The sequence below is a fragment of the Natator depressus genome, chromosome 2, assembly GCF_965152275.1.
Source record: "Natator depressus isolate rNatDep1 chromosome 2, rNatDep2.hap1, whole genome shotgun sequence".
In the NCBI taxonomy this organism is placed as follows: domain Eukaryota; kingdom Metazoa; phylum Chordata; order Testudines; family Cheloniidae; genus Natator; species Natator depressus.
The window spans coordinates 188,343,466-188,370,697 of NC_134235.1; the positions used below are offsets into that span (position 1 = coordinate 188,343,466).

Here is a 27,232-nt window from a genome sequence, read left to right on the forward strand (position 1 = left end):
AAAAAACCCGGTTTGGGAGAGCCGGGGGAGAGAAAAGAAAACTGTTGAGATAGAAAAGCTCCATAAACTTCTGGCACTATTTCAATGACCCCAGTGAGTCTAGTTCTAAGCCTGGATATGGCACACAAATTACACTCCTTGCAGCTGGTGGTTTTTCTGATGATGGATGAAGTTCAAAGCTTGATTCTCTGTTACTCTGCACCTTATATAGTCATTTACAACAATGCACAGTGAGTGTAAAAGTGCTACTAGATCAGAACAGAAAATCAGACCCCAGTTGACCATGTTGAATCTTTTAGATCTATCAGCTGCTTCTGAAACAGTTGACTACATGATGTTGAGGATATCCCTGTGGACCTTATCTGGCCCAAAGAATGTTAAATTAAAGCCCATTACTGCGTTTGCTGAAAACTGAATAATCACCCAGCATATCCCTCAGCCCGCGCTGCTTCCTGCAGCCCCCATTGGCCTGGAGCGGCAAACCGCAGCCAGTGGGAGCCACGATTGGCCGAACCTGTGGACGTGGCAGGTAAACAAACTGGCCCAGCCTGCCAGGGGGCTTATCTGGGCGGGCCGCGGGCCAAAGGTTGCCCATCCCTGGTTTATGGCCTTGTAAGCCCTACTGATGAACACAAACCAGCTGCCACATTTATCTACAGAATCTCTGCACATCCCCATTATTCATAGATTGTAAGGGCCAGAAGGGACCATTGCAGTAGTCTAGCCTGACTTCCAGAATAAACAATGCCATAGGACTTCCCAGATATTAATTCCTTTTTAAACTAGAGCATATCTACAGCAACTCAATATTTTGTAAAGCTGCAATGCACCTAGAGAATGAAAGATGATATCAACAACCAAAACAAATTCTATTGGTCAATGTCCCTTAAAATATCCAGCTGTAAATCTACAAGCATGGGTTACTAATGGAGCATCCTGGTGGTGACAAGCTTCAGTACTACACGGGAAACCCCCAGTGCTCGTCTCTGGCTGCCTAGACCTAGGGTTCTCAAAACTTCATTGCACCGTGACACCCTTATGACAATAAAAATTACCTCACAACCCCAGGAGGGGGACCGAAACCTGAGCCCCTCCATCCCAGGCAGGGGTCCAAATCCCAAGGGCTTCAGCCCCAGGTAGGGGGCCTGTAACCTGAGCCCCACCACCCAGGACTGAAGCCCTGGGGCATCTGCTTTGGCCCCAGGCAGTGGGGTTTGGGCTTTGGCCCTGGGCCCCAGCAAGTCTAAGTCAGCCCTGGTGACCCCATTAAAATGGAGTTGTGACCCACTTTGGGATCCTGACTGACACTTTGAGAACCGCTGTCCCAGACCAATGTGGGGGTGGGTGGGTTGGGGGAAGTGCTGTACTCTCCTTGGGAGAAAGGAGAGCCTTGCAATTTTCAGCAACAACCACACAAGAGGATTAAGGAGTTTTGTGATTGAGGTTTTCCCCAGTCCAGACACTAGAGGGTGGGCTGTAGGGAAAAGAAACTTTACATTTCCTAAACTGCAATTGTAGCTAGGCTAGTAAAAAAAAGACTCCATTTAAATTCTTTTCAACAAAAAAAATTGGGATTTCGAGTAAAGGAAATGTTGTGCAAAACAGGTCACTGCTTTTTAGAAAAAATAATTTCTTGTGGGGGGAGGAAATTAATGTTTGAGAACTGAAATATGTTGGTTGAAAACCAAAATGTTTAATTTCAGATATGCTGCCGCAATGCTGCATGGGAGTTGTAGATTAGTTGTCTCAATGTCCTCTTTCTGCTTTATGGGCCAGGCTCTCCAGCCAGTCTACAGCTCCCATGATGCACCAGGGCCAGGGGCTCCCATGTTGCATTGCTTCTCCTCGTCAAGGTGTAGTCTAGCCAAGGAGGAGGAAGGGAGCAGGAGCATGAGGCACCTGAACTGCAACGCCCATGAAGCACTGCAGTGGCATTTCTGAATCGCTCCTTTGGTTTTGAGATGAAATATTTCACTTTTCCTCTTTTTGTCTAAAGAATCTAACCTACCACAGAGATAACATGCTTTTAAATTATACACAGCAGAGCATTCTGTTAGGATGAACCAATCTTGCATGGTTGGCAGACAAAGCGCCTTCCCCCTCCATCTCCTACCAAAACAAAAAAGAATTTAGGCCTCGGGGGGCGGGGAGGGGAATATTAAATCAATACTTTTTTCAATATCAAAAGAAAAGAGATAGTAAAAGTTATCTGTAAAATATAGACGCATATGAGACGCAGGTCTCCTTTCTCATATTAAGGCTATTTCCTCTTGCATCCCTAGTGTGGCATATGCACTCAGTCTCACGACACCATTCTTGCATAAGGACATACAAAGCAACACTTGAACTAGCAAGCACTGCTGTCAGAGGCTCCTCGATTTAAATCAGAAATGAGTATGTTTTTCAGGGCATATTTCTCTCCTATGGAGCCCATCCAAAATTTCCTTCCTATAAAAGCGAAAAAGCAAATGGATTCTTTAAAGGAGCCAATAAAAAGGTAAGTTCGTAGGTAGGATACATCCTTTAATACTGAACAGAGGGCAGATCAGGAAGATTGCCTCTACAAATGGCAAATCTTAAAAATGCAAGCTTCCTGTGTGCCCGTTCAAATGGTGGGATTGAGTTCACAATGTTGTATTGGTCTGTGATCCAAAAAAAAAAAAAAAAAAAAAGACGATGACAACACATCCCAGATGGCAACGTTCCATCTGCCCCCCTTCTTTCCCATCCCCTTTTCAGTAAGAATCCCATAAAAAACACATTTCATTAAGCTTTTGCGGGAAGTCTGCCAATCCCCCTACCCTGCTAGGCAGTTTGAACAGCAGCCTCATCCACTATTTTCTAATCCAGATCTGTTACATATTGTCACTAACAAGACATGCACAGCACTAGGACATCTTGTAAAGTGCTTGCAGTGTAATTACAGAAGGTCTTTCTTTGAGCCATAAATCTAAAATCTTGGCTTGGAAAATAAAATCTAATATTAAAAGCTTTATCAAGCAAGGAGCAGGGATGTCTCTAACCAGAAGATGACTATGAAGGCGTCAAAGATACATTGCCAGTGCCAACCCGCTCAGCATGACTGCTTGGCGCTTATATAAGGCACCATCATTTTGGGGGTTGGTCTGCACATGCTCCCTTTCAGGGATCAGAGTTCTTAATATTACTGCAGTGATGGGCACATTAGCAACAGGAAAATGTGAAGAGGATGTTCCACTGCAGTGCATGGAAAGTAGTGTGGTAATAAAATGTACCTGTAACAAAATCAGAAAGAGGCAACTCTGATTAGTGATTGATTGTATTGTGGTGGTGTCTAGGGATCCCAGTCATAGACCAGGAGCCCATTGTGCCAGGCACTAGTACAAAACACAGAACACTTTACGTGAAGAAAGATTTCCTTTAGAGAAGGGCCTGAACCAAAACCCCAGCTCAAAACCACTCTGGGCCAGATGCTGCCACCCTTACCCCCATTGAGAAGCGCCTCACTTCATGAATAGTCCCATGGAAATCCAGGGGACTATTGGGATGTAAGGAACTACTGAGCAAGAGCAAAGGAAGCAGAATCTGACCACACAAGTGGCAGGGTTGGGGGAATGTTGAAATCGAAATAAAAATTCTCTTTGGTTTTCATTCAACATTTTTAACAGCACCTTGGGTTAAAATGTCCGTATCAACAACTGAATTAGACATGAGCTGTTGTGTGAATAGCTACTCATAAAAATAAATGAGGAACTGACAGGTTTTATTGTTACTTAAGGAGCAGTAGAAACTAATTCATCATGGAAGTGCTGTGAATATTCCTCCTATCAAGGCCCTCAGTTCTCTGCAGCAACGTGTGTCAAATTCTAGTGCAATCTGTAGGAATAGAGGGAGAGGCACACTACCAATTACCCCCTCCCAGGATCTGCTGGAAGAATCAGATAGGAGCAGGTCCCATCAGATCCCCCTTCTCCAATCCTGCTGTTTCCACTGGTGGATTCTATGCACTGCTCCAACTCCTGCAGCTGAGCCCCAGATCCTGTGCTGGTTACAACAGCCACATAACTGCCTACAGTTAATCCAAGTCATCTTCAGACTGGCCGCTTTACATATTCTCTGCTAATTTCAAGTATCTGTTGCATCTTTCATCTGACTTGCTACCCCCTGCCTTATTTGCCTATTCCAGACTGGTGACTGAGCCAGGATATTACCAAAAAGAGAGTGCTTGGGAACAGGCAAATGTACTATTGAACCCAAGACATGGAGAAACCCTCCTGGGTACCCTTTGCAAATGACTTCTCACAGAAGCATTCATTTTCTAAGGTGATAGAGCTATCCTATCTTGTTACAGTGCTCTTGTGAGGCAGTGTAAAATATGGGGAACTCTTTCCACTTGACAAACTTCCAGGTGAGTGATGCTGTCACTCAGCAAAGCTTCCTTTTAACAACACCTTCTGAGCCTGAAAATGCTCACACGTTCTATTAATCCAATATCCACTCTACGTGGGTATGTGGTAACAGCTCAGATGAAAAAATACTGTGTACTAATGACCAGCAGCTGAAAGAAAGCAAAACCACAGTGCACACTAGGCCTAACTACATGACCACCCATGAAAAGCTATATTTTGAGAAAGCTACAGTCGGAGATGGTTGTTTGGGGCACAGGCAAGAGTTTATTCCAGATGACCATTGTACAATAGGGACAACCCAGCACAGATTCTGCAAGGAAAATCATGCCTTTCTAATCTACTGATATTCTTTGAACAGGATACCTATATAATAGACAAAAGGAGAAACACTGGATATAAATTTATCTGGCTTTTCAAAAGGCCTTTGCCAAAGTCCTACACTAGCAGCTATTAAGGAAAGAAAGAAAATAAATGGTCAAATTTTCAGCATGGCTAAAGGTCAATAAGGCTTGCCTCAATGTTTCCTGTTAGGACCAGTTTTGTTTAAAATATTTATATTAAAACCAATATATTTACACACACACACACTCACTCGGACATATATATTTATACCAGTGTAGTTTAGTCAATACTATAGAAAGCTCTGAGGGACTTCAAACAAAATTCAATGGCATGTGCAAAGCAACACCCATGGCAAGCAATAAATTTGAATAATCTGAACCACTCAGACACTTTGCTAAATTAGCCATAAACTCAGGAAGACGACCATTGTGGAAAGCTCAGTGAAAGCCTCTGGCTCAATCTGAGGCAGCAATTGAAAAAAGCAAACAAAAGTTTGGGAGCATATGGGATACGAAAGGAAAAAACACTGACAATATCACATTGCCCTTATATGAGTCAATGGAATGCCCTCATCTGGAGTACTGTTCTGGTCACCCTAGCTCAAAAATGATACAGAAGAAACTGGGGTTTAGAGATAGGTGACAAATGATCAGAGGCATAGGAAGCCTTCATAGATACTAAGGTCAGAAGGGACCATTATGATCATCTAGTCTGACCTCCTGCACAACGCAGGCCACAGAATTTCACCCACCCACTCCTGCGAAAAACCTCTCACCTATGTCTGAGCTATTGAAGTCCTCAAATCATGGTTTAAAGACTTCAAGGAGCAGAGAATCCTCCAGCAAGTGACCCGTGCCCCATGCTACAGAGGAAGGCAAAAAACCTCCAGGGCCTCTTCCAATCTGCCCTGGAGGAAAATTCCCTCCCGACCCCAAATATGGCAATCAGCTAAACCCTGAGCATATGGGCAAGATTCACCTGCCAGATACTACAGAAAATTCTTTCCTGGATAACTCAGATCCCACCCCATCTAACATCCCATCACAGGCCATATGAAGAGACTGAAACAAGTGGGACTGTCCTTCAGAAAGGCGAAAAAGAGGAGGAGAAGATACAATAATGAATGTTAAAGAGGGGAAATCCAATACTTCTAGTTATCTATTCAGATAATGCAAGGACAAGGGGATATTCAATTATACTGAAAAGCAACAAATTTAAAAATGACAGAAAACAGACTACTCAATTTATCTGGCTTTTGAATGTGCAATAATTAATTTAGTAGTAAGCACTTCTGGTAGAGACAACTGGAGATGGTAAAGACAAAGGGCCAGATGCTCAGCTGGTATAAATTTGCATAGATTAATTGACTTGAATGGAGCCACACTAATTTGCCCCTGCTGAGAATCTAGCCCAAACTCCATTACAAGACATTTTGGAGGAGGTGACTTATCTCACTGACATAAGGATGCCTGATACACACAGAGCTGGCAATGCTTTTCATACCACCCACAGCCCAGATGGATTATCAGTCATTACATTGAAAGTATTTCCAAGAGTGCTTCTATCCCAGATCCACCAGGGAAAAATTAAATGTTCTTTTATCCCATAAACTTATAAAATCTCACAATGCACAAACCTACCAGAAGCAAAAATATTTTAGAAATAAAACCTGCTATTTATATAGCTCAACAGCTGAGTGTTAACAGTAATTTAAAAAACCTTCAAAATCCTCATGTTTGTTATAAATTAAATAATTGTGTTTATATAGAGTCTCTCATTTGAAGATATCAAAAGGCTTTATAAAGCTGGGAATGTGTCACTCTCCCCATTTCACAAGTGGGATAAATTCAAGCAGACAGGTTAAGCTCTCAGGCCCTGAACCTGCAGATCCCAACTGAATTCAATAGGACTGTGCACAGGTCCAGGGGGTCCACTCATAAAACACAGCAAGCAGGTTTGGGCCATATTATATATATATATACACATACATACATACATACATACATACATACATACACACACACACTTTTTCTTCTTTTAAAAGCGTCCCCTATATTTGCTTGCCCAGCTCGAGACCCCAAAGCCCAATTTTCAAGGGTGCGGAGCACCAGCTGTTCTAGTTGACATCAGCTGGGGTTGGGGGTTTTGAGCATCTCCAAAAATCAGGCAGTAAGTGGCTCAAATGGGTGTCAACAATAAAATTCGTGAAAACTTTTGAAAATGTATGCCTTTGTGGTGTGTTCAAGATGACAAAAGTCAGTGAGTGTGAGACTCAGGGGCAGAACTTGGACTCCCGACTCAAAGGACCCAGTTGCAACCAGATATCATTGCCTCGAGAGTGACAGAGCTGGATTCTCCAGTCTGTTCTGGCCTTTTTGCATCATTCTGCTTGTGGAAGTGAGTTCCCTGCTAGCATAAAGCTGCTGTAGGTGATGGAGCTGGCTCCTGTATTCAGCCGCTGCATTCCCACCTTGGTATAGGGAGCGGGCATGCTGTGGAGAGTGTGTGTACCTCAACTATGCCAATTAGCTACTGACATAAGGTCCCTTTCAATTCTTCTCATGTATTCAGTTGCTGCTTTGGAGATCCTTAAAACAGTTCCTCTTCATTAATTTTTGCAGTATTTGTGTAGTTCCTCTTTGACAGTCATCGTGTGTGTCTGGTAACACTGTAATAAGAGCATTTTAAAGTGTCAGAATATGCAAATGGAAGTATCAAAAAATGTGAACTTGAATCTTTCCTACTGAAGTGAGATGTTCTGGCACAATTCACTAACATCATAGATACTTTAACCCAGTAACTGCTAGAGTCATGCTGATCAACTTCTACCTAATCTTGCAATAAGAATTTACCTTTTAACTTTTTTTAAAAAAAGTAGGGGTTATCTCCATTAATTTCCTCCCACAAGAATAGTTTGATGGATGTTCTCCAGGGTGCAGAAGGATCTTGCTATTTCAGCAGCTTTGTGCCATGACTGTGGAGCTCTGCTTTCTAATACCAGTACGGTCACCATGTTGTTAATTTGCATGCCAGCTTATGCAAATTCCCCACACATCACATTTACAGCTCCCCGATTTTCAATGCCTGGGAGCAAGCAGCATGGCCCTTTCAGGGGATTGATTCCCAGTCTGAAATTTGCTTTCCCCTTTGGTCCAATAAATAGAGCTAGTCAAAATTTTGACATAAAATTACAACCCCCCCACCCCCCCAATTTGGCTACCACCTGTGCGGCCAAAGCCCCAGTTTAAGTTTTGTAAACACTGCAAATCCCATTTGGATAGTCAGGCTTTTGCTTGAAATTGCTTGGTGAGGAAAGGTACCTCTTAGGATGGCCCTGACTATTGGTTGGGGACATTGCCATTACTTTTGGTCTGGCTTGGGTTGAAAGGATGGAGTTTATAAACAAACACTTTGTTTTACAACTCTGACCAGACTAGCTGCTCCATAGTGCCAGGGGCATTTATTTCTCCAGTTTGATTGTAAGGCACCCTCAAAAAGCTCTTGCTAGTGCATACCCCCATTCAGGGCCCCTCTCCAATCCATGAATAAGACAACTTCCAAAAAGTAGGCCTGAAATTCTGGCCTATGTGTCAGTTTATATGCAGATATATGGTATTTTGTAGGGACTAACGGCTACTGGAGTACAGGTCACCCCAATGTACATACTTCAAAAGGGAGAGTGTGTGTGTGCGCGCGCGCGCCCCCCTCCCGCCCCCCCCCCACACCCCTTCCTAGTCGCATATTACCTGCAGAAATGTGGAGAATGAAGTGATTAAAGCTCATTTGCAGAGCAGGTCAACATTTTTTGGATGAAAATTTTCATTTAAAATTGCTTTTGTTCAAAATGAAAAATTGTTCATTTTCAACATTTGTGGGTATGTTTCATATTATATATATTTAGTGTTTGCTTCTTTTCCATTCTTCCCCTCTGCTCCCAGTCATTTTCAAAAATCCAAAAGTGACTGGAAAAAAATGAAAAAAAAAAATCAAAATCAACTTTGAAAGAAAAATAGAGGTTTATTTTTAACCCTACAAAATGAAAACCTGGATATCACAATTATTTTTCCAGTGTTTTGACAAGTTCTAGTCATTTTGAAGACATAAAATTTGCCACAGATTGCTAGTCCATGAGTCTAGTTTTACCAAGGGGATGCTATCCAGCATTTTGGGGGTGGGGGGGGGGAAGGGGAATATATGTGCGGTAGCTACATAGAGAAGCCAAAAGAATGAATAGGTTTGTAGGCCCAATTAAAAAAAAAAAAAAAAAGCACAATAAATCTGCTACAAAATATAGCAACTCGTATTTGATGGTAGATGCAGGCCTGATCAGATTAGGTTTACCCTTCTATATTTTCAACTTGACAGCTAATGGTGCTGGGGTAAGCTACAATAGAGTTTTATTGGTAGTGCAATACAGCTAGTTGCTGGTACAACTAAATAGTAGCTGGCCATCAACTCACTCCCCCAGCACGGCATCTGTCCAAAGGGTTCAGCAGGCTTTCCTTTAGCGGAGAATAGGAGTTTCGGCCTCTCAGTGGAATCTGAATGTCATCAATATAAAAGTATCATTCACCCAAGACCAATATCACAGGTCTTGATTTATAGCCTGATGGTCTGCCTTCATCCCGTATGCCACTGTGGGAGCAATCTAAGTCACGTAACTATAAATCACCTAAACTCTAAATGGTAGCTTATGTGTCTCTCACACAGAGCAAGGATATCAAAAGCCATTCAATGAACACAGCTAACCACGCAGTAGGATTAAGAACAGTTCAAATGATTTCATTCAATAAATATAATCAAATAACACAGAAATATTAAACTTTAAATGTTAATACTTTCCAATATACCAGGTCCCTGGAAAGCTGCTGTTAGTCAGCGTCATACCAAGAAGAACTCTAGTAATTTCCTCAAACACAGATTCCAGCTGCCAATCACCCCAAAAGCATTCAGTCAAGTTGCCCTGGGATTGGTCCCTCCCTTCATGAACAATTCTGGCTTGCCTTGAGAGAGCTCGTCTGACCCAATTTTTTTTTTTTCCCCCATTCCTTACCTTGTGCTTCAAATCCTCTCAGGTTCTTCAGAGAGCTCTCCACTGCAGCGACTGTTTTCCCAGTCATGTTGAGCAAAAGATGACTGCATTGCTCTTCTTTATGGAAAGGCCTCGCTAGACATGCTTCATTCACAGGTCTCCATCTCCAACCAGGTATAAATTCTGGTAACTAGTTTGGGTAACACATGCTTCCCAGAAAATTCGCTTCAGGTCAGATTACAGAAAAAGCAGGACATTTCATTACAGGATGGAATTTTCAGAAGCATACAAATAACTTGTGAACACAAGCTCCATTAAAAGAAGAAAAAAAAATCATCACTGGGACCTCACCTAAGTCACTTGTGTGTTTTTGAAAATCCCACCCATAAACAACAATATTGCCACTTCAATCCCTTTTCACATGCAATCTGATAAATATTCCATTCCATTTTCCTCCACCCAATTCTTCCTGGGAGAGTGGAAGACAAGGAGGCCCTGTGCTCCTAGCATTTACATCAATTAAAAATAAAAATATTTCTTTATCATATCCTAGACCAGCGGTTCTCAAACCATGCGTCAGGACCCCAAAGTGAGTCGCAATCATTTTAATGGGGTCATCAAGGCTGGCATTACACTTGCTGGGGCTGAAGCCTGAGCCCCACCCCCCAGGGCCAAAGCCAAAGCCCAAAGGCTTCAGTCCCGGGTGGCGGGGCTCAGGTTACACGCCTCCTGCCTGGGGCGGACATTCTTGGGCTTCAGCTTTTGCCCCTCCCTGCCCAGGGCAGCGAAGCTAGGGTGGGCTAAGGCTTTAGATTCCCCCCTCCTGGGGTCGTGTAGTAATTTTTGTTGTCAGAAGGGGGTTGTGGTGCAATGAAGTTTGAGAAACCTGTCCCAGACAATTAGGCATTGTAAATGTATTCAACCTAGCTAAAGGCCTTTTCTAAGATGGCTTGAGAATCTGCTTTTAGTATTTTGTACTGTCAAGAGAGCATCTGGGGATTTAAACTCCTTCCATTTCTCATGCTCCCGGACAGCAGTGTCTACACTTACCGGCAGAGACTCTTCTTGGAGAGCTGGAGTACTACAGTCGATGGAAGAGCAAAGTCAGCGGGACAGCATCTCGTGTAGACACCGTGGTAAGTTGACCTAAGTTACGTCGACTTCAGTTACGCTACTTTAGCTATGTGGATAATGTAACTTAGGTTGACTTACTGTGGTGTATAGCCAAGGCTTGAGAGTGCCACAGAGGCAATACTGTTCATGTGTGTGTGCGCGTGCGCATGAGGGAGCAACATTGCCATGTAGTGGCAGCCTACTAGGGACTTACCACTGCTCCTACTACTTTTTGAAAGGAGCTCCCTTTGGCTGAATTGGTAGACGCCTATGGTTTGGAACGAAAGCGCCTATGCATGTTAGGGATCCAGACAGTTACTGCTTATGTAGCATACAAATTCATTACAAGGCATTGCTATTAAATGCAAATCAATCCTTTTGGCTTAATTAAGAAGCAGCATTGACAGAATCAAGCCCCGTCAAGTTCTCTTCAGCCTGAAAGATGGAGGCTGTGTCATAAGCCATCAAGGACAATGGGAAGTAAATCAGATGGATTTTGGGCGACAGAAGAGAAAATGGAGTGGAACCTCAGAGCTTTGGTGGAAATGCAAAAAAAAGCAAACCCAAAAAACCCAACAAAAATCAACCAACTACAGAGGCAAGGCTAAAACTCCATGCCAGATCTTCAGCTGGCATAAATCAGCATAGCACCATTGCAGTCAATGGAGCTTTGCTGAATTGCAACAGCTATGGATCAGGGTCTGGGCCTTGACATTGAATGGATTCATTGCAACCTGGTAGACACAAGGTGAGCTCAGGATGGGATAGTGAAGCCCTATTGCAGACATTCTTGTATTGGGGTGAGGGCTAGTAAGATCTCTACAGTTACAATCAAGAGGTCTGTAGTTTAGCTTCCCTTCTTTTACACTTTAGTAGTGAGAGAAAAAAAAAATGGTTTTCCCTTTGCGTTCATTACTATCTTATATAAATATGCACCACACCGGTGGGGGAATCAGCACCTGAACATACACATTTTTGCAAAGCACAGAATCAAGTTCAAGGTCAGAAAGGACCGTCATCGAGTCTGACCCCCTGTATATTACAGGCCACCGCCACCTGGACCCACAAACTAAACCCAACATGTTTGATCTTCTGGGAAAAGGTGCTTGCACAATTTATCGCCTTACATTTGTATAAGTGTTAAGTCAATAGAATGTAATGGTTCAAAAAATTAGGTCCATATCTACTGTAAGCAGTCTTGGTTTTTTTTTTTTTTACAGACAATTATGTTTAGAGACATTAGGATGCCACTGTGGATACGTGAAGACAATAAGTTAATGTGATGTAACCAATTTGCAAACGTTAGGAAGTTAGCTACAATAGAAAACTAATTAAATTAAAAGGGTTTGTCCACATTTGGGTGAGGGGGTGGCAAAATAGCATTCCAAAAATGAATCTGTTACAAAAAGTGCAGCTAAGCAACACGCACACACGTAGATGTATGTGTGTCACATCAGCAGAGTTTGTTATCAGAACACATAGAGCTTAACACCCAAAGAGATTTTTTTCTGAATACTTGTAAGAACAAATTCAAAGTTCAGCCCTTTGAAGGCCCATTTCAGATGGAGACCTTGCAGATCTAGGGGTCAGAAACAGCCACCATTACGATGGGTAGTACCTGACTCATCAAGTAGTTCATCTAGTCCTAGGAACATACAAGATGACAGAAATATCAATAGTCCCCTTTAAACTATGTCATTCATCCAGGATGATAGAACTGTGAAGCAAATGTGACTTCATCATAAACCCCCCCCATGCTTGAAAACAAAACCAAACGTAATGGAAATGCATTCCCAGAATACGTGCCAGCCTCAACACCTACTTTTGTACATCATTTTGTTTGTTTTCCAGCCCTCCTTTTATTCCACACATTTTTAGTATTTCAAAACCCGTATCATAATCTTGCCTGAAGACTCATCTCTCAGGTGGTATCCCATTAATGGATTGAGATCCATTCCACTACACAGCTGCTTGTGCAGAACTGGAAAGAAGCACTTCCCAGTTTCTTTAACCTTAGTTATAAATTAAATTCTTCAAGTACCTTACCCAATAAGACATTAACTACAGTATAGGCCAAATCCCCTTGATTTCTCTGCAGCAGGCTAATTTACACCCCCAGAGGTCTGACCCTACATGGTTTTACAAAAGCAACATAATTAAGGGCTCAATCCTGGAAATACTCATTTGAATAATTGCAGGATAGAGCCTTAGCTGACCCTTTCCAGAGCCCCAGAAATCCATCAAATTAAGAGGATAAAACCATAGCACCAGATCCTGGTCACATTGAGCCACAGTGTAAATCTTTCATAACTCCACTGACCACCAGAACCAGAAGTGGGTGGGGATGGGGGGCAAGGGGCCCTGGCCTCCCCAAACTGCAAGCCTCGGGAAGGTGCACAGCGGCGCTGGCAGGGACTGTGCTTCGCAGCGGGGGAGTTGCTCACAGTGCTGCAGGGGCCAGACGGCGGCTGGTGGGAAGGGCAGAAGGAGGATGGGCTGTGCAGCTGGTTCCCAGCAAGCTAAGTGCAGCTGCTGGAGAGTAGGAGACAGACTGCACCAGGCGCCAGTGTGCAGGGGGCACTGCAAGAAGGGAGCGCAGGATGGGAGAAGGGACACTGGAATCCACTTTGCCCTTGCCCGCCCCCCCCCCCCCCCACTTCTACAAAAGGTTCCGATGCCCTTGCCACTGAGTTCAGTGGAGTTCTTCTGGACTTCGGTGTAACCAAGATCAGAATCTGGCCCATAGCACACAATTTCTCTTCAGTATAATAGAGTGACACGTGTCCTAGTGATTACCTGCTAACTGTAGTCTTGTCTACTAACAGCCAGTAAAATCTCTGATCCCATAAGGGAGCTCACCTATTAATCAGGGTTAAGCAACTACCTGTTAAAGTGTCCATAGAATTATTAGTCCCTTGGTGGCTGTTATGAACAGGGTTATACTGTATTTCAGGAAACAAAAGGTTTATGTAAAGTATTTAGTTGAGGCAAACTGTCCCCACCACCCTCCCTCCTCCATTCCCCACCCATCCTACAGAACCGTATACAAGCCTACGGCTTCCAAAACGCAAACAGACCTTAAAACATAGTAATTACTGCTTGCACTACCCACCCACACTCAGCTGTTTTACCCATCGCATTCCTTTTCATCTTCCATCTGTTGCGCCTCCCTTTTAACAGCTTTATGTGTTGCTACTGGGGTAGAGTAAAACCAGATTTTAAACAGCATTGATGCTGCAGTCCTATTCTGCTCAGCCAAAATATGGCGGGGGTGGGAGTGGGGGGAAGAACAGAGAGAGAAAGAGAGCGTGAGCGAGCTACCCACACATACATTTCACCATGATCTTGGATAATTCTTACAATCATTTTGACAGATACGAAGAGGAAAGAACTCTTGAAGAGGCTTACAATAATTTAATGAATACTCTTGTACCAAATCTTGTACCTGGGTTACACATACAGCTTTTAAAAAGAAGTTACAATGGTGAAAGACGATGACAATTGTCCATATAGCCATATAATTAATTGTAGTTTAATGCTGCACTTAAATATTCACTGCACAACAGAAAGAGTCAAATCACTACCAAATTACACGCGATTCACTTCCATTCTGCTTTTCAATTACAGGTATTCAGCTTGCAATTTCATTTCTGGAGGTTACTTTCAGGAACAGACAGCTCTTACACCAAATGGAAATAAATGCCACCTAGAGCACACACACATTAAATGCATAAAATGGGCACTTAGGAATTGGCATGGTCTGGTCCTCTTCAGCCCTCTAAAAAAAAAAAAAAAACTACAGGACAACAGGTTTTTAAAACCACTGATTTGGTGGGGTGCATGGCAGGACTCGACACATGAGAGAGAGTGGGTTACGTACTACACAAGAGTACATCTGCGAAAGGTCCAAGGAGATTTTTGTTGAAGATGCAGCGGATCCACACCAGATATATTGTGAATGGCTTAATGTTTTCTGAAAAGGTGTGATTCTGGTGTGACAAAATATAAGGCATGTAAGTGTTTTCACCTTGCTCCTGTATCCACACTTCATATTTCACCTCTCTGACCTTCAGATACTTAAGGTTCCAGGGGATCTGCCAAGACACAGAGAGCTTCGCTTCACTAGTACCTTGGACAGAGGCTTGACACTTAGCATCCCTGACCTTGCCAGGATACAGACCACTAGTCCACTTCTGCTTCTTGGGTCCAGGCTTTGATTTCACAGTTTGCCTGATCACTTGGATAAGGGAAGGGATGTCAACTTTTGTATCCTGGTAGACACGGAAAAGCCATTCCGGGTTCCGACAACAGAGGTGCCGTGGAACCTCCTTGCTTTTTATGATGCGTTCCTGCTCTGCCTTGTCTAAGTGAGCAATTCCTCCCTGGTCCCATGGCCTGTCAGGAAAGGTTACAGTGTTTTCCCTATCAGTGTTCTGCCAGGTAATGTACTGGAGATCCATGCCAGGGAGCGTTGACAGTGTTTTGTACGGGGTGTAGTGTTCGGGGTTGATTGCATAAGGAAAGAGCTCCACGACTGTGGCCCCTCTTGGCAGGAAGAGAGACATCACTAATTGGGCTCCGTGCATGCTGACCAGCATGGATGCATTGCTGATCAGACGTACAATGTGAGAAAATGAATGGTCCTCTATTGAGACTGTAATGGTTTTCATCTGAAACTCCTGGGCAAGTGCCAAAATTAGTTCTGCCTCATTTAGGATAAGTCTGTTGATTGTTCGACTGAATACTACAATATACTCCTCACTGGCACTTTCTTCCAAGCTGACATTCAGCTTCTCCATCATGAACTTGGTGAAATGCCTGATCTCATTGCCAGAAACCAAGATGTTTGCCTTTGGTCCTTGTGGCTGAACAAATCCATATTGGTACCATGTGGTGATTTTGGACAGCCCTACATAAGATTTGGTAAAACAAAGGAGCCTGCCCAGGGTTTTAAGCTGCTCTCTGAGGAGTGGCTGTTTATTACTCAGTAACTTGTAGAGATCGAAGTGCAGGCCTTCACTCCACCCCTCCATGAAGAAGAGTCGTGACTCCAGATCCAAGTCTGGGAACTGCTGCATGGTGTAGAAGATCGGGAGGAGGTCGTCGTGGAAGACGTGCATCAAGTTGTCCGGGTTGAATCGGTTGGTGATGAGCGCCACATCAGGCACAAAGACTGGCTTTGGCATGAATTTCAACGCAGCAGCTGGCAGTTCCACAAAGTTGAAGTACTGGGTGTTGTGGTCCTCCACCGAGGAAAGATCAAGCAAGGCAGGCTGGAATCTCCTGGAGCCAAGGTTAGGAAGCATAACTGACGCGTTGCTGTGAAAGAAGACAAACTCCTCTGCCTCAGTGGAGTAACAGAGAGACTCAAAGCGGCAGATGCGATCTGTGTGCATCCTGCCTGTGCACACCATCCTGGTACCGTCCTCCACCAGGGCCTGAAGAGCCGCATGGTAGTCAATCTGGACCTGAGAGAGTTCCTGGGACTGGCGAGTGAGGACCAGCTCTTCTTCGAGCACGAAGACGTGCTCTCGCAGCTTGATGTATTTCCAAAGCACAGCTGCAAGGGCAGACACTAGCAGGGCATTAAACACCGCTGCTATGTTCATTCTGTAGCTAGATCCTACCAAGACGACAGGTGGGGAACACAATGGAAAGAGCCAACATCATTAATCCTCTTTGACATGGTGACAGCAAAGCCCTGCAGAAAACAAAACAAAAGAAAGAAGCCATTGGAATCTTTTTTTTTTTTTTTTTTTAAATTCTCAGCATCCCCCTCCCCTCCCCCCCCCAGGAAATGGGAGAGAGGTGAAGGTAAGATACTGTCCAAAACTGAACTCAAAGGGGGGGGGGGATTTTGAGAAGCTATGAAAAGCAGCTTCCCCTCTTCTTTTAGTTTCTACCATTTAAGTAAAATAAATGGTAAGATGAATTTTGTGCATATGCATTAGGCAATCTAAGCAATTATTTTCATTAGGAATATGCTTCAAACCTAACTTTCTCAAGCTATTTATAATAGGGTAGTTCAGTAGAGAGGACAAATGGCCCAGTGTTTAGAGCACTAGCCTGGAGCTTGAGAGACTTGGGTTCAGTTCTCTGCTTTGCCATGGCCTTCCTCTGTGGTCTTGGGCACGTCACTTGGGACCTTTTAAAAAGGCTTTTAGGTGGAGGGAGCTGATTTCACAGCAGACTCTACAAGCCCACGAGAAGTGACTCCAGCAGTGCTTCTCATCGCTTGAACTCCACAGGTCTGGGGTCGGGGGGAGGTGGGAGGAAATGAAGCTGGCCCCTCTCTCCAAAGTATGATCCCAGGAGGTTATCTGGCCAGACATTAATGTTGCCTCACACATCATCTGTTACCCCTCCTACATGATGGCTACTGCATGGCCATGAACGGGGTGGGAAGGAAGGCGCAACAACAGCAGCTGATGCAAGAATCATGCCGATATTGGAAGAGAGGGGTTAGCAGGGTGGATGTGTAGATGCAAAGAACCTCTGGAGAGTCACACAGCTCTTGGATCCATTGGTAAACAACAGAGCGGGCCAACTTCATCCAAACAAATAAAAGGAAAGAGTGAATGAAAACAATGGTCTGGATCCTCAGCTATGCTGTGCCCACATTGTGCCAGGCCACCAATACAGAGCAGTCAAACAGTAGCATACCCGATCACAAGCCAATTGCCAGGGGATCCTCCAGCAACACAGAGGAGTTGCTCCTACTCCATTCCCCTCCCAGCTTCTGGCATAGGAAGAGTGCCCAGGGCTTGGAGTTATTGACAGCCAGAGTAACTTAGTGCATCCTTGAGGCTGCTCTACCTCATGGCAACATAACGCTGGCCCAGAGCACAGCCAGCCCAGGAGGATGGATGGGGCTCCACACTTCCAAATTACAATGTGTTTCTTGGCTGAAGCCTAGGATCGATGGGTCTGAGTTGTCTAGTCCTAAATATCTGCACAGGAGAAAGTTTGGCTCTTTGTTTGAGGGGTCACAGCTGTATTAAAATGAACACACCCTTGTCCAGCAAGGGTGCAGCTGACTCACACCAGTACAGCTAACCTTTGACATATCTAAAAGAAACACATTCCAGGCATTCCTCCCCCCCCAAAGTGTGACATTTTCAAAGGCATTCAGCATTAGCCTAGCTCTGTTCCCATTGAAATTGGCACACTTTTGAAAATCTGACCCTAGACTCATCTCTATGTGCTTGCTGGTGCAGGAACTCAGTGTTCCCTTTTTCCAATGGCAGAGGTCTTGGCAATTTCCATTTGAGAGGGCACCAGCCTACTTTCATTTAGGTTTGTTATTGGTTTATGTTTGAGCATCAATTACATTATATTCTTTAGGACTTCAATTTATGCACCAATTCATTTGCAGCATTTCTGAGCTCCAATTTTCAGTATGCGTCATATTCACTGTTAATCAGATTGCAAATAAATTGTAACCAAGACCCATAGGGAATTATTGGAAGGACAATTTCTGATTGGTCTATGTCTGACCAAACCATTTCTAATTTTATTTGTAGGGAGTAGTTTAAACTGATTTTGCTGTAAGTTTAAACTCACAAATGCTTAGGTAAGTCCAATGAATTAGTATTGATCCCTTTGCATTCTAAGCCAGACGTACATTGGTTTTGTTATTTCTATATTGTTGAACTGTGGAAAGAATTGCACTGCAGGTTGATAGCAAACTCAGAATAATATAATAGGCAGACTTAGTATATATGTATGTGTACACATATATACATAGACACATACATACACACACATGTACACAGACACATGCATGCCCACGCACATGCACACACACACCCCCCAAAGGGGAATTTGGAAGTTATAGGTAGTATAAGCTCATTGTTCAAAGATCACCTCTACAATCGGCCTCATGGAGATCAAAACAGCAGTTTCAGTTTGGGATCAGCCTTTGCTGGGAACAGAGATGAAGTCCATCTCCTCTGGCAGGTAGACTGAATGAGTATCTAGCTCAGTAAGTGCCAGACAGCAAAAGGCAAAGAAAGATACGTTTGATTTCATGAGTCACCAATGGTGGCACCGTTGAAACTTTGACCAAGGCCTTGTTTATGTTCACAACAGCCCAGGCTCCACCATTAATAGCCATCAATTGGTGTAGCTGCACTGGTGCTGATCTGTAAGTGTAGAAAAGGCCACTGAGTTTTGAGGGGAGGGAATAATCCAAGAGCTAGGATCTTACACTTGCAGGTCGATCTACATTTATTTTGTTGATCTACAGTTCTACTTCAGTGCTGGGTATATTGTTTCCAAAGCATGTTTCACTTTTCTTTTTTCCTACTTTGCTATTCTGGTAAATAATCTAGCAATAGTATTAGACTATGTAAACAGCCCATCTTTTTAGCTATACATACGCAATGGAAATTGCTTTAAGTAGCAATATCAATCCAGCAAAGAAGAAGATAGAGTCCAAGTGACCTCCTTCAAAGCATGTTACTCAGTATATAAAAGGCAGATCTGGAAGAAAGCCTTTAGCTCTGAAGAATTTAAAATGCTTAAAATAAGGGTCAATCTGAGGGCAGCACAAACCTTAACATCGGTTTTTCAGAAGCACTAAGTGTTCAAAACTCCTCCTGAAGTCAACGGGAACTGCTAGTGCTCAGCACCTCTGACAAATAAATCAGGCCTTTAACTTATTTTACTCTAACATGAAAAAAAAAAATGTCAAAGAGTCACCTGAGGTATCAATCTTCAAACACTCCTATACTCATCTAGATCTCAACTGGAAACCCCAAGGTGGAAGGTTGTGTCTCTCACTAAAAACCCTGGGAGCCATGCCATCCTCCTTAGAGAAAAAGTCTATTCTAATATTTCTTTATCCTATCAGCCCCCAAGGAACAGCATAAGAACTAGTTTAAGATTGGTTTCTAACTTCATTTCTGAAAAGTGGCCCGGATGGATCTCTTTTACAAATACACAGGTTAAAAATCTGTCATTTCACACATTGTTGCATTAGTGCCTATACAACTACTGTAGTAAATAACTCTGCTTTTTAACATCCTTTTTACCGGATTTCCTTCCTCCCCTCCCTATAGCAGATCTTTCACTTCTCTGCACTTAGCGGAGGCAAGTGTGTTTTCTTTAGCCATCCAAGTTTCAGGGATGGCTGTTAAGAGCCAGCATTGCTGAAGGACTCCATCATCATACTTGTTCCCAGCTGCCTAGAAATGCATAAATCCTGGTTCATGCTGTTTGGCTGAAGGCTGCTTTTGCTGGAGGTGAACAAAGAAAAACTGGCCAGGAGCAGGATTTAGGGAGGAAAGAGAAAAAAGTCACTGGCACAACTGAATTGTGGATTCTGCAATTTTAAGATTTTTCTGGAATGTTTGCTCATTTTCTGCAGCACTGTACCTTTCATTTTCTTCTCTCTTACACGTTCAGTGAACACAGCGCTAGGGGAGATGCTGGATGGATAGCCCTAAGGGCTGAAGTCTTTTGCTCATTCACAGAAAGGTACAGCATAAATAGTGGTAGTGTAAGGTGTCCCATACTGTTTCACGTATGGGCCTCTACCCAGTCAGGATGAGCCACATCCAGGGGAAAGAGGACCAGCCAGCAAGCCTCCAAATCCACTGGCTCCTCAGCCTCTCTCAGTTGCCAGGAGGGTCTTCTGATGTGGATACCTGCCATGAGGAAGTAGATAATTTTGAAATTAACACTTCCCTGTAAGAGAGAGAGCCTTCACAATGGAAATAACTTTAGTTACTTAACCTCTCCACCTCCACGTCCCTTCCTGCGACATGAGAATTATTTTGCATCTCTCCATCATTGGTGTATTGGGAGGAAAGTTTAATATCTGCACGCACTTTGAGCATGAAAAGCACTATATAGACAGGCCAGATGGATTGTTCAATGCCACTCATCCTCAGTTCTTCAAACAGCTCTTCAACCTCAGAGGGAAAGTGGGAGTGTAATGGTTCAGAACTGCTTTCCCACCCCAGCCCTCCCAATCCACCCACCCACCATGGCATCTTTCAGTGCCATGCCCTCAATCTACAGCAGTGGTTCTTACACTTTTTGTATTGGCGACCCCTTTCACACCAAGCCTTTAAGTGTGAACACTCCCCCTTATAAATTAGAAACAGGGAGCAGGGTAATTTTAATTTAACAAAGGCTCGGTGCTGATAGTCCCCACACATGGCCGGGCTCACAACCCCTATGTAACTACCTCACGACCCCCTGAGGGGTCATGACCTGCAGTTTGAGAACCTCTGCTCTACAGAAACATGCATCTCAGTCTCCAAGGATGCTGCAAGGATTGACCAACGTTTGTACAGTGCTTTGAAATGTTCAAGAACTCTCATTCGGCAGCACCGGAAGAAATAACAGCACACAGATTGGAGCCTCTCCAGAAGGAACACTTGTAAAAGCACAGGGAGCCTTCTTGCTGCCAAGCTCAAAGGGCTATGATGCCCCAAAGGCGGCTCCCTTGATGATTCCTGACACAGACAGGTTACTGGAGAGGAGTAGAAGAGAGAGACTCACAACCAGCAGACTGCCCTGGCAGGAAGCTTGATGATGGCTGGGAGCAGCTGATGTCTGGGAGCGTGATGGCTGAGATGGGGAGGTCTGGGTGCAAAGAAAGTGGGATAAGACAGATTTGCAGAAAAAAAGCTGAGGCATGGAGCCAAGACACACAGCACACTCAGCACCAGGAGGATTAGAAAGTTGGAGGGGCCTCTCTAGTTTCTGGTAGGAAAGATGAGTGGACAGAGACTGGAAGAAGAGCAGAGACTTGAGGAAGCGCCAACTTGTCTTTTGTTGCTTTAATTTTAGTTAAAATGGCCAATGAGGAGGCACCTAAGGGAAGATGAGCTGCCAGCAGCCTCCCCTTCCCATCCTTTAGCAAGTGGGCTAACTAGTGTTCATGGCTCCCTATCCTCAGAAAACCTCAGTTCAACTATCACTTTTTAGTTAATATTTATTACTGATAAGCAAGTAAACCCTTCAGCAGCTCACATCTGCTCAGAAAGCGCACATTTCATAGACTTAGAGGCTCTGTCTACACTACAATTAAACACCTGTGTCTGACCAGTATCAGATGACTTGGGAACGCAGGGCTCAGGCTACGAGGCTGTTTAATTATGGTGTGGGAATTCGGGCTCCAGCTGGAGCCTAGGCTCTGGGCCCCTCCCCCATCGCAGGGTCCCGGAGCTCAGCTTCCAGCCTGAGCTGGAACATCTATGCCACAGCCCCATAGCCCAAGCTCCACCAGCCTGGGTTAGTTGGCACAGGCCAGAAGCAGATGCTTGGGTATGTCTACGCTGCAATTAGACTATCTTGCAGGATTTTCGTTACCATTATGTAAGATTTGATACAGTAACTAAGTTTCTCTCCGTTAATGGGTGCTTATTTCAGAACACCATATATTCATACTTGAAGCCAGCCTGCTTACAGTAGGTGCTGCCTTGTTCAGGAACACTGATGTCTGCTTCAATAAGAGGTAGCTGAAACTAGTTATTAAAGGGGCACACTCTTGTCAAAATTAATATATTTTTAAAAAGATCTTATTCATAACATCCATAGATTATTGCAACTGAAAGAATTTTAAAGAGCAGTCTCTCTGCCATGTTTTTAGGATTATTTCTTGCATTTCACTCAGCTTGGACAATAAAAAAGAAAGTAGACTCAACTCCTGCCGACAAACAGCAGCTACACTGTGCATCTTTTAACAGCACGGCTATAGCGGCACAGCTGTGTCGCTAAAAGGTGCGTAGTGTAGACATGGCCTAAACACTTCCCAGGTACATTCAATCTGCATAACAAAGTCTCTAGTAGACTTCACAAGCCTTCTTGTCTCTTCCCTTTCTCCAGTAGAAGAGCTTCTACACACACACACACAAAGTTGTGAATTCCTGCTTCTTTTATGGTCACAAGGGAAATATCTGGAAGGGCTGGTGAGAAAACAGGACAGAGTCAATAGTTATTGGTTTTATTCCTAGCCCTGCCACTGACTTCCTGTGTGACCATGCACAAGTCACAAACTCTCTGTGCCTCAGTTTCATCATCTTATGTACTGTACATAATTGATCATGTGATTTAAATAAGTAATGTTCATAAACCATTGAGTTATCCAATGAAAGTGTTGTATATTAAGAAATTGATATATTTTGTAAGTAAATTTCTTACTAAAAAGCAGGAAACTACAGATGTGCTGATTTTTTAAAAAAGAAAAAAGCAGCTTTGTAGAACAACTACAAAGTCAAGAAGGGACTAAGCCATGTAGTTGAAGTAGCAAATACCATTAATCAAGTCTGCCTTAGAAGAGAAATGTATAAAGCAGAACACCTGAAATTTCAATTCTCAAATTGGATTTTAAAAATAGGGCTATATCAGAAAAGTAATCAGAAATGTTTAAAATATTATTTTATAGACACCTCAGTATCACTGATATTCATAAACAAAACAGGTTTATTTTAATTCTAAGGCTTCATCTAAATCAAAAACCTTGCTCTATAGGAGATGGCAAACAAGAAGGCAGGTTCTCCATATAACATTTCCTTTTGTTAAATGTTCTCCATTTCAAATATACCTTCACTATGAAAAGGAAGATAAAAGTACGCTACAAGGGGGAAAGATTTTTTTCAAAGGCACATATAGCAGTTAGGTGCCTAATGCCCATTGGCCCATGCACCTAACTACCAGTTGTGCCTTTGGGAAAAAAAGTTCCCTCATGTAATCGATTTCTTTCATAGTCATTCAGAGCTGGATAGTAACTTTCAAGTTACTGTATTCTATTGAAATAATATTTATTCATACTGTTCTCTTCTATCAAAATGCCTGGCCTCTAAAAGGGTCAAATGCAGTATTGCCAACCCCAAATATTGAAAGTCAGGGTCTAAAAAAAAAAAAAAAACAAAGTATCAGGAGACAGAGTTAAAAATTAAGAAATTTTTAAATTGGAGTCTTTTTATTTGTGTTCTGGTTTACAAGCTTTTAGGGGTCCCGTTTTAAAGCTTTTCTCCACAATCAGGAAGGCTGGAAACTTTCACTAACAACAAAAAGCTGAGATTTTCATGTAACCACATGACTTCAGCAGCTGGGGGTTTAAGTAAAACTACTGGCAGGAGAGCTAACAATGCCTCTCTGGGTACATGCCTGGGAGCCGTAGCACTTGAAGACTTGCCAACCCAAAAAACTCCAGTTGATGGAAGATAGGTGGAGGAAACTGTTAAACAAGAGTTCACACCTGTTAACCTTTACTCACATAAGTAATCCTACTGAAATCAATGGCTCCTCTCACATGAATCAAGCTATATTCGAGCCAATGATGCTAATCAATCAGAAAAAAAGCTGCAGGATCTTTCCCCTGGTTTTTTTGTAAGCAACAAGTCTTCATTATCAATAAAAATGCATGTCAGGAAAACCACTAATAAGAGATTTGATAGACAATTATCCATAAATTAAAAAACAACTCCAAGGAAAAAAAAAGAATTTACTAATCCTGTAAAACTAATATGAATATCCAGAAAGTGTTGATAACAAAATGCACTCAAATATGAATCTCAGTGACTCTGGGTTTTTGATAGCCATTTGTTTCTATATTCTTCCTCCTCCTCATAAAAGAAACAGCTTGGGTACTGTCTGGATAGAAATTTAAAAGGATACTACAAAATTGTCTTTATAACAATTAGTATGAGCAGTTCAGGTTTCCCATTTAGCATGGTGTCTGGAACAGTTTCTATGTGCTAGAAATTCTAAACAGGAGCCTAAAATGTTAGCAACCCAGCACAGCCAATAAGAACATTAAAAAGCCTCGTAGGTTGACAGGCTATACAGCGACATGTTCTGTAGAGACAGTAAAACTGTCAAGTGGAGAAATTTTTCTTAAGAAGCCCTAGAATTCAGTCTATATCAGAAACAGGATTTCCTCCCCACAAATCATTTGTTCCAAAATACTCAAACAAAAAAAATGCATGAAGGCGGGGATTATAAATTAAATACTGATCACTCACACAACCACAGAGGAAAAATTCAGACAAATTAATTCGAACAATGATCTGATACACACATTAAAAAACCCAAGAAGTGCACTATAAAAAGGTGGGCAAACAAACAGAGCAACCTGCAAAATTGAAGTCAGATCCGTATGTGAGCTCGACAGCTAACAGAGAATGATTACAATTAACACTCACCAAAGCAGTACATTAATTCAGAGCATCTGCAACCTCCTTAATCCTTGGAAAAAAACTATCCCTAACGGATTAGGATTTCAGCACATGCATGCATACCTGATCTGCTATATAAAAGGAAACATTATCCAATGCCTCTCTCTTTCACAAGAAAAAGAAAAATCTTAAATCTGTTTCTTGCAGGGAAACCCTCTCTCCAATCGTCCACCCCCACCCCTCCCAACAAAAAAAAAATATCTACCAGAGCAGTAACCAGTGCACCAACTGCAGACTGAGCTACCTTTCTCCCCTAGCTGACTCTGAGCATGCTCTGTCTATCAGCAGTGTCCTATCCCTCCAGCTGGCTCACCTCAATTTGTTAGCCTCGCAGAGGTCAGCCTTGCATGCAGGATGATTTGCTGCAGTATTCCTGCAAATTCCCCAAAGGGCAGCCACACTGAAACAAATACAACGGTGCTGTTTTACAAAGCTGAGTATGTTTAGGACACAGACAAAGCTGGGTGGTTTTCCCCTCCCCCTCCCCCCCCAGAGCTTGCTTTTAGGTAAAAAATAAATAAATAAAAATAAATAAATAAATAAAGGCTCCACACAAAGAAACAAAAGGGGGGGGGGGCAGAAAGAATGCCAATCACCAGAAAAGGAGAAAGCTAGTGTAAATGCCTTCTGGCAACTCCCTCAGCAACTTGTAAGAGCTTTCCTAGCTAGGAGGGTCAGCGAATGGCTCCGTATAGAATGTGCGACAAGCATACACCTTCAGAGTATAGGGGATCATGTTTTTAAACAAACTCTCTTACAGTGAAAACAGTTTTTGTGGATACGAAAGTCGCAAAATTAAACTGTATTTAATATGAAAACACTGAACTGAGTTCAAGTTAGATAGGAGCAATTGCTGCTCAGTGCACTGGGTGGGGGCAAGCTCAGAGTGATTTTCCTAGCATCCATCTGCAGAACTCAACTCCACACTTGATGCAGTCCATCAGACTAGTTTAGAAGACTTGTGCCCAGTTTTGATTTGTCAAGTCCCTGATCCTGAATTCAGGTCCAGACCCAAGAGGCCAGTTCTGCAAACACCGCCGAACAAAATGCTTATGGCTTGGAATAGTCTCACAGCAACCAATGGAATGACTGAGACAACTCCCAATAGCAAAGCCCCAACCTTACCATGACACATGCATGCGCGCACACATACACACAAGATAAAAATCGTTGCCCTCAGACGAGATGCAGGGTTTCTCTTGCTCCTGGTAAGAATTATTCTAGCTGCTCAAAGGAGAAAGCACAAAGCCCCATCCACATAATTAATTATTCACATTTTGTGTAAGGGGCATTCTGTTAGAAAAAAACTCTCAGCTATGAATGGTAGCTGTATGCTACCTGGAGCCCTTTTTTAAATGTGTAGGAAGAGCAGCCCAGGGCAGTCAAGCTAGCATCTCTACGGTTCTTTTTTGACTCATACTATAAATCATTAGGGAGAAAGCTAAATGGATTTATGCTACCTATACACTGGAGCATACTGTAATTTCAGACTTTGGATTTATACCAATTGGACCTATTAACTATTTGGCCAATTCTAGCATAATTGTCTCCAGGAGCACCACATGCACTGATTTGGATCTGATCCTGTAAACCGTTATGTACGTACACAATATTACTACACAGTCCAATTGAACTTAAAGAGACTACTCGTATTTGTAAAGTTACATGTGAAAGTATTTGCAGGATTAAGACTTGAGTTTGCTTCCGATCTAGGGGGGTTGAGTGTGATTTTTTGGAATATTAAAAGACAAATAAAAACCAAATATGCAAGGGGGGGGAACCACACCACACCAACCAACCTAAATATTCTATAAAACTGACAAAGGATCTTAAAGCAAGACCTTCAAAGTAAGTCTGATGACAAGATGACCAGAATCTAATGGAAATACCATTCCTGAGGCACAGATTAAAACATATGGTTTCTGATGCACTGCTTTTCTGTCTTAGCATTCCCATACAGAACAAGCAAAAACGATCTTGCAAACAGAGTGAGACTGCCCAGAGTCACCCTTCTGTCTTTAACTCACCTCACTGTACATTGGCAATGCAGGGGCCAAAGGTAGGACAGTGTGTTGTGGGTCAGGATAGGAGCTTATAGTCAGCCCATACGGAGCTTCAAAGTTTTAACTACACATGGAAACAGCTATATCTATCTCAGGCCT

At 43.0% G+C, this 27,232-nt stretch overlaps 1 protein-coding gene across 7 annotated transcripts in view; it reads right to left on the minus strand.

Moving 5' to 3' along the window:
- Nucleotides 1-14,268: 14,268 nt before the first annotated feature.
- The window catches only part of POMGNT2 (protein O-linked mannose N-acetylglucosaminyltransferase 2 (beta 1,4-)), a 43,502-nt gene continuing 30,538 nt past the window's right edge, over nt 14,269-27,232 (minus strand). For 2 of the 7 annotated variants that reach the window (XM_074943296.1, XM_074943290.1), the window contains one exon: nt 14,269-16,576. In XM_074943296.1, the coding sequence (XP_074799397.1) occupies nt 14,748-16,484 (1,737 nt within the window). In that variant the 5' untranslated portion in view covers nt 16,485-16,576 and the 3' untranslated portion in view covers nt 14,269-14,747. Of the gene's footprint in view, nt 16,577-20,253; nt 20,526-25,037; nt 25,229-25,275; nt 25,315-25,383; nt 25,403-27,232 lie in introns of those variants that run through there. The other 5 variants (XM_074943293.1, XM_074943292.1, XM_074943291.1 and 2 more) reach the window with 5 other exon arrangements.